The sequence below is a fragment of the Pyxicephalus adspersus genome, chromosome 1 (assembly GCF_032062135.1).
Source record: "Pyxicephalus adspersus chromosome 1, UCB_Pads_2.0, whole genome shotgun sequence".
NCBI lineage: Eukaryota > Metazoa > Chordata > Amphibia > Anura > Pyxicephalidae > Pyxicephalus > Pyxicephalus adspersus.
Genome location: NC_092858.1, coordinates 84,946,791 through 84,959,356, shown reverse-complemented (window position 1 = coordinate 84,959,356; position 12,566 = coordinate 84,946,791). Strand labels below are relative to the sequence as shown.

Sequence of the window (12,566 nt, the reverse complement as noted above, 5' to 3'; positions counted from 1 at the left end):
AACATGAGTGATCATGAGTGACTTTCAACAATAAATGTGTACTGTAGTCTTCTTCATGGAAAAATAAGACATCCCCTGAAAATAAGACCTAGGGCATATTTTGGCATTTCAAAAAATATAAGACAGTGCCTTATAATCGGGGAAACGGTATCTATGGTCAGTTTTTCCTAGGCACAACATCTGTCTGAGGGTTTATGATAGTATCTGTTGCCTCTAAACCTGGTATTGTTTTGGACAATATTATATATTAGGTGACATTTATATCAGGTATGTACAGTATGCTCTTCAGAAAGATGCATCATCTGACATGCTTACTGCAGCTTAAAAATAATGGAGCTGGCTGTCAATGTTTAATCCATTTAGATACAATTGTAAAAGGAAAGCATTTTTATACTGCTACAAAATGTATTTTTGCAGCAAGATGAGGCGACAATAAGGATGTTATTCTGTCAAAGTGTTGGGTTTTGAAATCTAGATGAACTGTGGACCCCAGTGGTGCACAGACCAAGATGCTAGCCACTTACACAGTATTCTCAGTGTATTGCATTTCTTCTGGTATCCTTTGTGAAATAATTCAACAGGTTTACAGGCAGAAACTGCTGGCAGTCAGTGACAGCTGAGGACCAGAGCTGAGCTTGGAGCACTTATAGCACTACTTGGTATTTTTAGGTGGCCACAACCTTTCTACACTGGCTAGTCCTAGAGCTGATCTAATTGAGCTCTGCACTAGTCCTGATCTGATGACTGGTGGGGTGTATATACATTGTAGATCTTCAGGTACAGCTTGCTCTCCAGCAAGGAGAACAGTGAACACCAGAGTCCTGACACCACCATATCTCCAAATCTGATCGGACTAGCAGTCAGAGGCACAACGGCATAGATCTTAAATTGCATATATACACCAATATTACTCAAGCCCTTGAAGTGCACTGCTAAATTTTAGAAGGAATTCATGAAAAATTAACATTTTTAGGTAATTACTAAGGTAAAATTTACATTTTTAGATACTCACTTTAGAATATTCACTTTTTAAAGTTTAGTTCAAGTGGGACTATTGCTGAAGATGCACTGGAGGGCCTGGAAACACACAATAAAATTTAAACCAGCATAACAAAATAACAATTAACATAACTACATTTTAAAACAAAGTCAGCCCTTCTCCATTATTTCCTAAGTTCCAGATACAATTGATTATCTGGATAGGAATTGTTACTTATTGCATGTCAAACATCATTTATGATGTAACTTGAAAGCGGAAGATTAGAAACTGCAAGGTGAACTTTGAATTGGGACTTTTCCACTCCATGCACCAATATTATTTTCTTGTAGCCAAAAGACTTCAGTTCCGGGCAGAATAGCTGGTGCAGCACTGTGTACATTAAAGTGGAAAGCTGTTTACATGGAAAGTTCTCATTTCTCCATTTCATTTCAAATTACAGTTTACACCAGTATTTCCTTGAGCAATGAGCATTTTGTGCCTGTCAGACAGGGGTGTGGTGGGGCGGGCACAGGTGGGAACGCTGTGCCCCCACTTTTTCCGGAAGTGGGCACATTAAGTATTTTAAGGGGTTCCCCCATGTTAAAAAAAAGTCGAGAAATATAAATATGTATCAAACCAGCTGCCACTTTTTAAATACTTGTTAATTTTTTATTGCAGTTCAGTACTGCTCTTGTGCTGTGACGTTTACTCCCCAACATGCAATAGCTGCATGGCATTTCTCCTGCTCTGATAACAACAGAAGGCTATGTCTGTGCAATGTTGAAATGATTTTTATTTGTGGTGTCGTCTAAAAAGCCTGTGTGACAAAATGAGAATGCAGGAGCATAGTTAGTAGATGGACCACTAGGTATTATTTTATTAGAAGTAGTAAGTGGCCTGTAGCAGAGCTATTGGTGGTGTTTATTAGGATGTTAAATAGTGTGTCCTCCCACTACCTGCTGTGGTTCCTCCTGCTGACCCCTAAACACTGCAGGACACAAAAGTGACACTGGGAGCATCCACCGTAGCCAGCAGGGGGGGGGATACACTTTTCCACCCTGAAGTCTGAATCAGCAGTGGAAAGTTTGCTATAATATTAAATAGGATTTATTTAGCCCCAACCTATTATGCAGGGCTGTACATATATGAAGCAAATTTCAGTAAATGGGACACCTGGGTTATTTATGTAATAATAAGATTGGAGAAGTTGTGAATGATATTGTAGGAGGGTGATACAATGTTTTCCTGACATCACTTATAGACTCATTTAATGAAGACATGGGCTGGTATAAGCCTGGCACAAGGACTTCCCAGATTCCAGCCATGTACCAGTCTGCATGGCAAAAGTACTGAATAGTAGTAGTAGATATCGCATAAAAAGCATTCAATTTTATTAAGTGAAAAGAAGTGCAAATAGGGTTGCGTTCCGTGTGTAAATTTAGAGCTCTAGGCAATGAAATGATAAGAAATAAATAATATATGTTCTTGTTTATTAGTAGTCCCTGGCAGGTTGTGTGATGTCCCAGCAGTAAGTTGTGCACTAGGGTAGCTCCGTCCCCACAGCCCATCATACCCCTGCACACATTACCAATTACCCCCCTCCCCCAACCTGCTTACCAACCATTCCCCTCCAAAAACACACCGACTCCCATCTGCGTTTAAATTGGCTGGCAAGCAGCCGTTTATTTACCAAAAATTTACATAACCATAAAAAACCATAGCATAACATATAAATAACCAACAATTACATATAGGAAGAGAACAACTTAAATTATATAAACATATAAGCGATTTGTCTTTTAATCCAATTAAAGAATAAAATTACCCCCCAAATTGAACGCCATATTTTAACTTGCAACCCTAAAGAATTAAACATTAACAACAGGTTGCAGGTCTCAGAAGGCATAACCTGTACACCACCATAATTCCAAACAAACCGCACCACCTTGGCCCCTAGCAGGTCTCAGGAGCCAAAACCATCATACTACTTAAAGAGGAACCCTACCACAGAGAATCCCTCTTACCACCAACAGCATCTTCCATGTCCAGGATTCCAGCCTTCTAAAACTCCAACCACCACTACAAACCCAAACTACTATCCTGAAGGGGGGCTTTACTTGTCCTGCTTCCCCCTTTAACCCCCCCCCCCTTCCCCTGAACCCTTCCTCTCACTCCTGTTCTGCCTCCCCATATCCCCCACCAGTTAACTCTTCCTTCGCCCTCTTGCTGTTCCCCTTGCACCTCTGTCATGCATGTCAGTCTTTTTATTCACTCCATTCCTCCCAGGCAGCACACACTGTAATATGTAGCATGCCATTCAGGCTCTCCTGTCTGAGGAACCTACAACACCAGACATGGATTCCCTGGCCTGGACTCCTGTGACTCCCAGCTGGAAGTAAGAGTCTGCTATCCGCAGGCTGTCCCCGGGTGAGGAAGGCAGAGCCTTGTGTGTGATGTCCTCCCCTCGCCTCAGCGGCACCGCCTCCAGCCTGCCCTGTCCCTTTCTACTTGTGCCGTCCCCATTCAGCCATCCTCTGTGTGGGCTCCTGCCTCCGTGTTTTCCGCCCGCCTCTCTGTAGCATGGTGAAAGAGAGAGGCAGGGAGAATCTCTCCAAAGAAGCGAGTGTATGTGAGGCGAGCAGTGCGGCACTGCCATACTGGCCAGCTGTACCCTGTCACACAATGACGGCCGCACAGGATGAATAACCAGCTGTAAAGGGAGTGCTCGGCATTGGTGTGCGGTGTATGTCGGGCGAATCGTCCTGTGTGCTGTTCTATGTAGGATTGGCGAGCCCAGGCATTATTGCGGGATAACGTGAAGGGCGAGCTGCAATGCCCTTTGCCAAGCGGATTGTGGAGCCCCAGTGGCTGTGCCGGCACGCTGTCGCCCAGGTAGAGGGCAGCTGTTCCAGGGACCGGGGGGGCGAGCAGCGGCACCACCGGGGCAATTCCAGGGAAGAAGTGTCGGCGAATGTGGCACCTTCCGCACAGGTGTCCTCAGAGGAGTCGTTGCCCGGAGACGGGAAGGAGAAGGATGCGGCCACTTTGGATTTGTGTGCGATCAGTAACGTTGCAATGTCACGGATTTTACGGCAGCTTTCGGATATGGCCAGGCATGCCTGCTCTATATTCCATGACATCGAAGCCGACATTCAGCTGACTGGCAGGCGGGTGCGGGCACTACAAGGCAAGATCGGCACCGTGCAGCAACTGCTCAGCAACCTGGACCCCAAGCAGGAGACAGTGCGTGAGTACATTCACTGCCTCTCATCACACCGGGCCCAGCAATATCTAGAGAAAGGGACCTGCCCATCAATGCCCTATCACTGCCCCATCACTACCCAATCACTGCCCATCACTGCCCCATCACTGCCCATCACATCCCCATCACTGCCCCAGCAATGTCCCATCATTGCCCCATCACTTCCCCATCACTGCCCAATCACTACCCCATCACTGCCCATCACATCCCCATCACTGCCCATCACATCCCCATCACTGTCCCATCATTGCCCCATCACTTCCCCATCACTGCCCCATCACTGCCCATCACATCCCCATCACTGCCCATCACATCCCCATCACTGCCCCAGCAATGTCCCATCATTGCCCCATCACTTCCCCATCACTGCCCCAGCAATGTCCCATCATTGCCCCATTATTGCCCCATTTCTGCCCGATCGCTGCCCCATCACTGCCCATCAATGCCCCATGGCTGCCCCATCAATGCCCCATCACTGCCCATCGCTGCCCCATCACTGCCCATCATTGCCCATCAAAGCCCCATTACTGCCCCATCAATTGCCCATCGCTGCCCCCATTACTGCCCCATCACTGCCCATCGCTGCCCCATCACTGCCCATCGCTGCCCCATCAATGCCGCATTACTGACCCATCAATTGCCCATCGCTGCCCCCATTACTGCCCCATCAATTGCCCATCGCTGCCCCCATCAATGCCCCAGCAATGTCCCATCACTGCCCCATCAATGCCAATCACTGCCCCATCAATGCCCATCTAATGCCCATCATTGCCCATCGCTGGCCCATCAATGCCCCATTACTGCCCCATCAATACCTATCTAATGACCATCACTGCCACATCAATGTCCATCTAATGCCAATCACTGCCCATAATACCAGGGCTCCTCTGCAGTGCTACTCCAACCTGCCTTACATGGCCTCATCATCTGCTTTATATCCAATTCCCATTCTAGACAGCTGTAATATACCTATAGAAAGTCTTATTGAACCCCTGATGATGGGCCATGTATTCACAGCACTTTAGTTAAGAAAATCTATGTATTGCTAACATTGGGGTCTATTATAAAGCACATTCCTCAGAGGAGAACCTTCCAGGGCCATGCATTTCAATGGCAATAATCGTTTCTGCACCACTGAATGCCAGATTCATTGCTTTATAAATAGACCCCATTTTTTAGCGATTGTAGCAGCATCATATTGGACAATCGCTGTCATTTGCCTCCATTGGCTTAGCTAAAAATCGCTGCACGTTGCTACAGTCGCCAGCGATTTTAGCGTTGAAGTCACTACTCACATCCCAATCCCTGGTGTGACACGGCCCTTAGGGTTACTGAGTTGTTCTGTCATTGTGCTGTAATGGTGGCAGACCGACATTCACCGCCAGTGCTGGCTGCCTTTTGGTGCTCTGGTTGTACATGGATGGTACCGTGTGTGTGTGTATTCTCCATCCTGTCGCCATGTATATGTTTTTATATATAGCAGTGCAATAGCTATAAATATTTCCATAGAAAGGAATGTTTGTAAATAATCTGTACAGATGCATGTGATTATATTTGTGCTTCTTGGACTATTTATTGGCTTGCTGGATAAAGACTGTGACGGGTTTGTCTGCTTTTAATAAAGGAGAATTGCTGGTTTGTCAGTGCTTGGATATATTGTGATTCAAGCGCTTGTCCTTTGAATGACTCGCTAGCATGGATTTCCCTATGAGTTGTAATGGGGAGTGCACTGTTGCTGCCCTTGTAGCGGCTCTTTCCATCTGCAGTATCTTTTCATCTGTCTGCTCACAGCCTGGACCATCCCCTTACTACAGACAGACATTGGTGGCTCTGTGCGGAATCATGGTGCTGTATGTGGCTGGAGGCGTCATACCGGTTTTAACCCTTTCTTATATGAGCGTCATGTCTGCCATACATACAAATCATTAGAGCTCATGGGAAAAGGGGAATTGGCTTGGTAATAGAACCTAATCTATGATTTTACTGTTTGCTAATGAAGCGTCACATTAACCTTCACTGTCACAAAATGACAAATGCTGTGCCAGGATCTATCCATTTCCTTCCCAGCATGATTTCCCTACGTGTGTGATTTATTCCGGAATCCTGATTGCCGGTCGATAGTTGGGTGTGTATGAGGTTGCCTGTCTCAGGAATGATGTCAGTGGTGTGTGCCTTACATAAGAAATCTTCTCCAGGCTCCTGATTTTGCGGAATCACTGGGCAGATGCTGAGGACTGAAATCTCAGCACCACTGAGGTGGCAACGCTGAATGATCATTCATGCTCCTAAGCAACAGGAAGGAAGAGGGTATGGTTTACTTGATGATAGGCTCCAGATAGCCAATCAAAATGCAGAGCAATTATGGTAATTTTGATAATAAAAGCAGTTCTCTGATAATACAACATCCTGGTGTTCTCACAGAGACAGAAAATATTAAACTGAGACATGGCATGAATTGATGCACTAGCACATTGCTAAACCACACATGTCTGCAGAATGGAGACCTCCATGACGTGATGGCTTTCAGGACATTGGGCCAAGAGCATGCTAATTTGTCTTCCATGTCAATTATTATAAGCAGTACTGCATAGTGTGATAGGCTAACCCATGTAGTATGAACGCCCCAGGCGCGGGGCTTCCACTGGCTCCAGACACACCATGGGAGCGCCACTAGTCCCAGAGGAAGAATGGCTACTGAATTTTATAGCAGATGATATAAAAAAGGAAAATACATTTATGTATGTCCAGTTTTTATATAGCACTGAATTATTACCCAACACTGTGGACCCCTGAAGGAACTTATACCTAATGTCTCTACCTGCCATATAAATGTGACCTTGGATGTATGGAATAGTTTCCTTGGGGATGCATAGTATGGTATAAAGAAAATGTGTCTTATAAAAAGGAATTGTCACTTTCCTTATGGTGTATTATTGTATCATGTGTTTTCAGATGCAATGTCTCCCTCTCCCAAAATTATGACAAAAGCTGTATTTAGGTAGCTCCCAATCCTGATACGATCAGTGTCAAATGACAGTGATCACCAGTTGTCAGTGAAAGAATCCAACATAGCCACTTCACTCCCTCACCATGAACTTGCATACCTTAACATTCATTTGTTGACACAAGAATAGAATTATGTACACGTTTTTCCTATGGCACAGGTACAGCAGACTGTCACACATGTACCTTCATGTAGATGCCCAGTATAACAGATATACATTTGGTGTCACTGCTTTAAGGTAAATGTATTGTTACACTGCAGTGCTCATAATGGAGAGGGGGCCCAGCATGATTTTAGTCTTGTAGACATCTTGTGCACTCACACTTCATGGTGACCTTTCACTCCCTTAGGTCATATGTCATGTTTAAAGTGCAATGGATGTCTGACAGTTTGCTTGGAAAGGCATGAACAAGTGTGATGGTGCCTCTCCGAGACATTCCTTTAGGTTCTTTAATGCAGGTTAAATATAACTATTCATATACAACATTTGCTGCACCGTGGGGTCAGGAATATTTCCTCAAGTTTTCTAAATTTAAGATGCATTACAATGTAGTTCATTATGGTGGAGACATGTGTTCAATATGGTAGGATGTCTAGACTGCAAGTTAAATCTGTTTTCTTTATGTAGTATAAAGTATCCTTGAAAAAGACATTCTCTCTGTAGGTTTGGAGTGGTATCTTTGGTAATGTTGATAATGATGTCTGCAATAAATATTGCTATAGTAGCTCTTTAGGAACAAATTAACTTGCCTATACTAGGATAATACATATCCAATTAATAATAAAAATATATTATTAAACCCAATATTATCCAATTGGACCCGTTCTTCCTTTACTACATTTTAAAATCATAATAAGTAGCTGTCTCACACAAATCAGGTTAACAGGGCTGGTAGAAGAAGAGATGGTGACTATAGTGGGTAATTAGCACTCACTTCATGTACCATTGCATGAAAGTTAATACCAAGTAGATTCTGTCCCATTAGATCGTTTCATTGGGTGCCCAGAGATTCCCTTTAAGTGAGTGTAAATTACACAATATTTCATTGTTAAAAACACTTGCAGGGATTTAGTCATTGATCTTGTTACCAAGCCCTTTGCCTGCAGAACTTCTGCTGGGTGCAGCAGTGAATTTTGCATGCTAGCATTGGGCTCCGAGTAAGGGTTAATGCATTTTGAAGCCAGTCCAGTAAATTTGTCAGCTCATGAGAACCCTTCAATCATCGCTAACAGGGGTCCTATACTGGTATAAGAAATGTATATAAAGGTATAAAAAAAACTTTTCAGAAATACCGTAAAAAATTATGTAAGCTGAAGACTGTATATTAGTCAAAACTGGCAGCATTGGGAGTTGTGACTTAGCTGGTATGTGACTGGATAGATCAAACTGAACAGCAATAATACAACCTAGCACATTCACAATATCTTCCAGAGTTACTCAAGGACAGCAAGAAAAAAACACTTCTGGCTATAAACAGGCTGCAAATATCAGACACACTGCAAGGCATTAAAGCAAGGGCTGACATCATCTAGAAGGTCAAGGGGTCCTTTTTCTCGGCACACCCTAATCTGTTTCTTTTTCCTCTCAGAATGTGGGCCTTTTTAGTAAGATAGTCCAAGCCTATTTTTTAAACATCAGTTTCTTTCCAAAAATAAGATAATTCTCTATTGTTCCCAGCTGCATCAACAGACAGAACACTTGTAGGCACCTTTCATTTATTTCAAATGCACCGCTTCAAAGAAACAAATACCTTTCCTAAAGAATTGCCCGAGATCATTTTTCACCAGGGTGGAGTCAGGAGCTGGAACTAACTTTGCTAGAATTCTTTTCCTTTCCTAATGATTTACTGTGTTACTTTATTAAGAAGCAACTTTCATTGTGTCCTGCAATTGGATTACATTAACAATCAAGTCACAAATGCTTTTCAGGTTTCATCAACATTTAATTTACACTTTGGGTGTTGTAGGAATAACAGCTTTGTGCCAAAATGTTAGAACATAATCTGCCTGAAATGAGCTAGAAAACTTCTATAGAATTCCATTTTCAAAAGTTAGGAGTTGGGTTTCAGCCATTTCAAAGTTTAAACATGTGAGCATAGCATTTAAAGTTTCTGGGAAATGACTGAATGTATAAAAAAAAATAGAAATACTTTCCAGTTTAACATTCATTTTATTTAAAACAGGGATTTATTTTAACAATAACTGAAAGCTGTTGTAAGACAATGTACTATAGTAAAAATCAGCAGTCAACCTTTTATAACCAACCAAATTTTGGGTTTCCAGTTAGTTGTAGATAGATTGGACATTTTGGTAAACCAATAGGTCAAATTCCAATCATTTTCTATCTGTGAAAAATTGATATAGAATATAGTACACATGTGCAATGTTTTGGGAAGAATGCTAATTGGAGAATTACTTGATTGGACAGCTAAATGCAAAATTGGTAATGGAACTGCACGTGTATACAAAGCATTAGGGGTCCATTTATAAAGATGTCAAACTGAATCTGGTGGAGAATCAGTTACTGACATTGAAACACATGGACCTGAAAGATTCCCCACCAGGAAATAATTCAGTGAATGTGAGATTCGCTGCTTTATAAATAGACCCCTAATAGTTACTACTTCTATAGTTACCATCCTCCACCTTGGTATGGTAAACCTGTTTTTTTCCTACTATCTGCTTATTGACTGTGAAAATCTGGGTGTAGTAGATGTCAGAAATGTGAGATTAAAGTAAGCTAGGTGAACTATATGACTTTGGAGCAGTTGCAATATTTTCTTGATAGCATTATTATCACATTTATTGATTTCACTTGAAATGGTTCTTTTAAATTCTCTTTACATGATTAGCTGTTATTAGTGAATACTGGTGGCAGGAGTGAAAATGATAGTAAATCAACCCCAAATGGTTGCCATTGATATGCATGTAGCTATACAGACCTACTTTGATTTAAGAAATCACCTTATAGTGGGTGGTGGTACACCAGAGTGCAGTCAGATATAAAGATACAGTCTCACTTATTTTTACTGAATCACATTTTCGTTATACTTCCTCATTATTATTATCAATAATAATAATAAACATTTATCTAGTGCCAACATATTATGCAGCAATGTACAATAAATAGGGGTTGCAAATGACAGACAGATACAGATAGTGACACAGGAGGGGAGGACCCTGCCCCGAAGAGCTAGAAATATATTAGATAAGTCATCATGAATTATGTTGTTGTTCTAAGCTTGCGGCCTGATACAGCTGCCTTAGTATGATCACATTCCTGCAACTGGGGCTTTATGTTGTATTTTAGCAGGTGGCTTAGGGTTGTAGGACACTTTGATGTGCATGGTATCATTTTACAAATGCAAAATATACGGTGAGGTCACAAAAACACTTTGTGTGCCCAGGATCACACCTATTGGTAAAATTACCCATCTGGTATTCATTCATACTGATGGACTGATGATCCCCATAATGAGATTCTGACCTCTGATTGGCAGAAAGTGTGGAAGGCCAGGAAGGTGCAAGCTTTGGAATGCAGTGGTATTTGTGTATGTGTAATGGCGCACTGGTCTAAGTTCCAATATTGAAATGAATAATTCTTTACAAAGAGGACTTCAGTGATTATACTCCCTGATTCATAAACATTCATTTGCTTTCTGTTTTGCCATAGCTAAACAAAATATTATGCTGTGAATTGCACCCATTTTGTAGTTTTTCATATTTTTTTCTAATGTTTTCTGGATGTTTTTTAAAAATTAATAAAAAATGTGAGCTACAATAATTCAATCTAAAATAAAAGGACATAGCTTATTTATGAAAATTGGAAGGCTGTGTTGTCTACTTTAAATATGGCCTAGACATACGTGGAATAATACTGACAATGATGAGACATCTTCCAAAGCTTAGGTGCACCGGGGCATTGCAGGAACCAATCTCCTTTTCATTTGTTATAGAAAACAATAAAACTTCTATTTGCCATATAAAACGTCTAAATCCCATGATAGGGTTAGCAGTGTTCCACCCTTCTGCAATAGTAAAATTATGCTTGTTGCTCACTGCAATTCACAAACGCATTTGCAAGAAAAAGCATGGCCATCGTCAGTAGTTAATTGTATTAAATGAAAAGTAAAAATTACACCTAGTGAATGAATCAAGAATTCATCATTTCATTTACAAGCTCCAGGTACTTTTTATAGTAACATTTTGTACAGATTCATCAAAGGAATACCTGCCAGTGGTGACGGGCAGGCAAGCCAAAAAATGTGAACATGCTTTTTGTATGTGTGTGTTTATATATCACAGGGGACAGTTGGTTTAACATACAATACAATAAAACTCAAGGCACTCTGCATTTTCTTGTCAGATATTTTAGGGTTGTTGCTCAGTGTGGACATTTCTAACATCCAAGAAGTGGCATGTTGTGCCTTCACACACATACCAGGGTATCAGGGCTACAAAGACAACCTAAAGTAGCATTGTTTAGACTTTGGGGGTGTCTGGTGTTCTTCCACACATTTTACATTTTTACACTAAAACATGCCAAATTCTGGATATCCTGTGTCTTCGGACCTTCTTTTATGTTCCTTTAGTGAATACTGCGGTAGGACAGGTTATGTCTAGAGGTAATTCAGTTAAGTAGGTTTGTGAAGGTTCCCCAAAGGGTATCAGGGTTGTCTTTTTCACTTTGGTCTTCGTTTATGAGGTTAGTTCTATCAGTTTAAGGGAAAGACTCTTTGGCCCTCATCTTACAGGTAGACTGATAATATAGCTTAATGATACCCTGTTGCTTTTCCTTTCCCAAACATTTTTTATTTTTTTACAACCTGCCCTTGAACTTGTTGAAAGATTTTATTATATTAGAAGAGTCAATTCCCAGCACAGCCCCCTCACTCCTTGTCCCTGAGTGACAGCTTTGATTCTGCAAGGGCTTCTGAAAGCTAATCCAAGATGATTGCACCCATATTCTTTTTACTTTTTTATTGCAGGTATATATAGTGTTCTCCCCAGCCCCTTTTAGCCGGGCGCATCACCCAGAACTTTTCAGTAACCACCTGGCTGTTTTTGGGTGGTTATTGAAAAGTTGTGTCACAATACAAAAGCTGCCACCCACCTATAGCTTCTTCTAACCCAAAGATTCTGGAGAGAATATTGATATACATTCTTACGATTGTGAGGATAGAGACAAATATTCAGGGGATATGAGCCCTTTCAATAAAAAAGTATGCTAATATATTTTCCCACACTAGTACAATACATTTACACTGAAAAACGGAAACTATCCAATATTGATCTTGTGTTGTATGTTGCCTTTTTATCAA

General features: G+C 41.6%; 1 protein-coding gene and 1 long non-coding RNA gene across 3 annotated transcripts in view; one reads left to right on the top strand and one right to left on the bottom strand.

The window, feature by feature from the left end:
- Positions 1–1,077, bottom strand: part of LOC140321995 (uncharacterized) — a 5,398-nt gene extending 4,321 nt beyond the window's left edge. Inside the window, exon 1 of the long non-coding RNA XR_011919092.1 lies at positions 1,013–1,077. This is a non-coding gene — a long non-coding RNA (uncharacterized lncRNA). The remainder of the gene's footprint in view (positions 1–1,012) is intronic.
- Positions 1,078–3,547: 2,470 nt separating this feature from the next.
- NHS (NHS actin remodeling regulator) overlaps positions 3,548–12,566 on the top strand; it is a 123,085-nt gene continuing 114,066 nt past the window's right edge. For both annotated transcript variants that reach the window (XM_072416733.1, XM_072416732.1), the window contains exon 1: positions 3,548–4,226. In XM_072416733.1, coding sequence (XP_072272834.1) covers positions 3,812–4,226 — 415 coding nt within the window. In that variant the 5' untranslated portion in view covers positions 3,548–3,811. The remainder of the gene's footprint in view (positions 4,227–12,566) is intronic.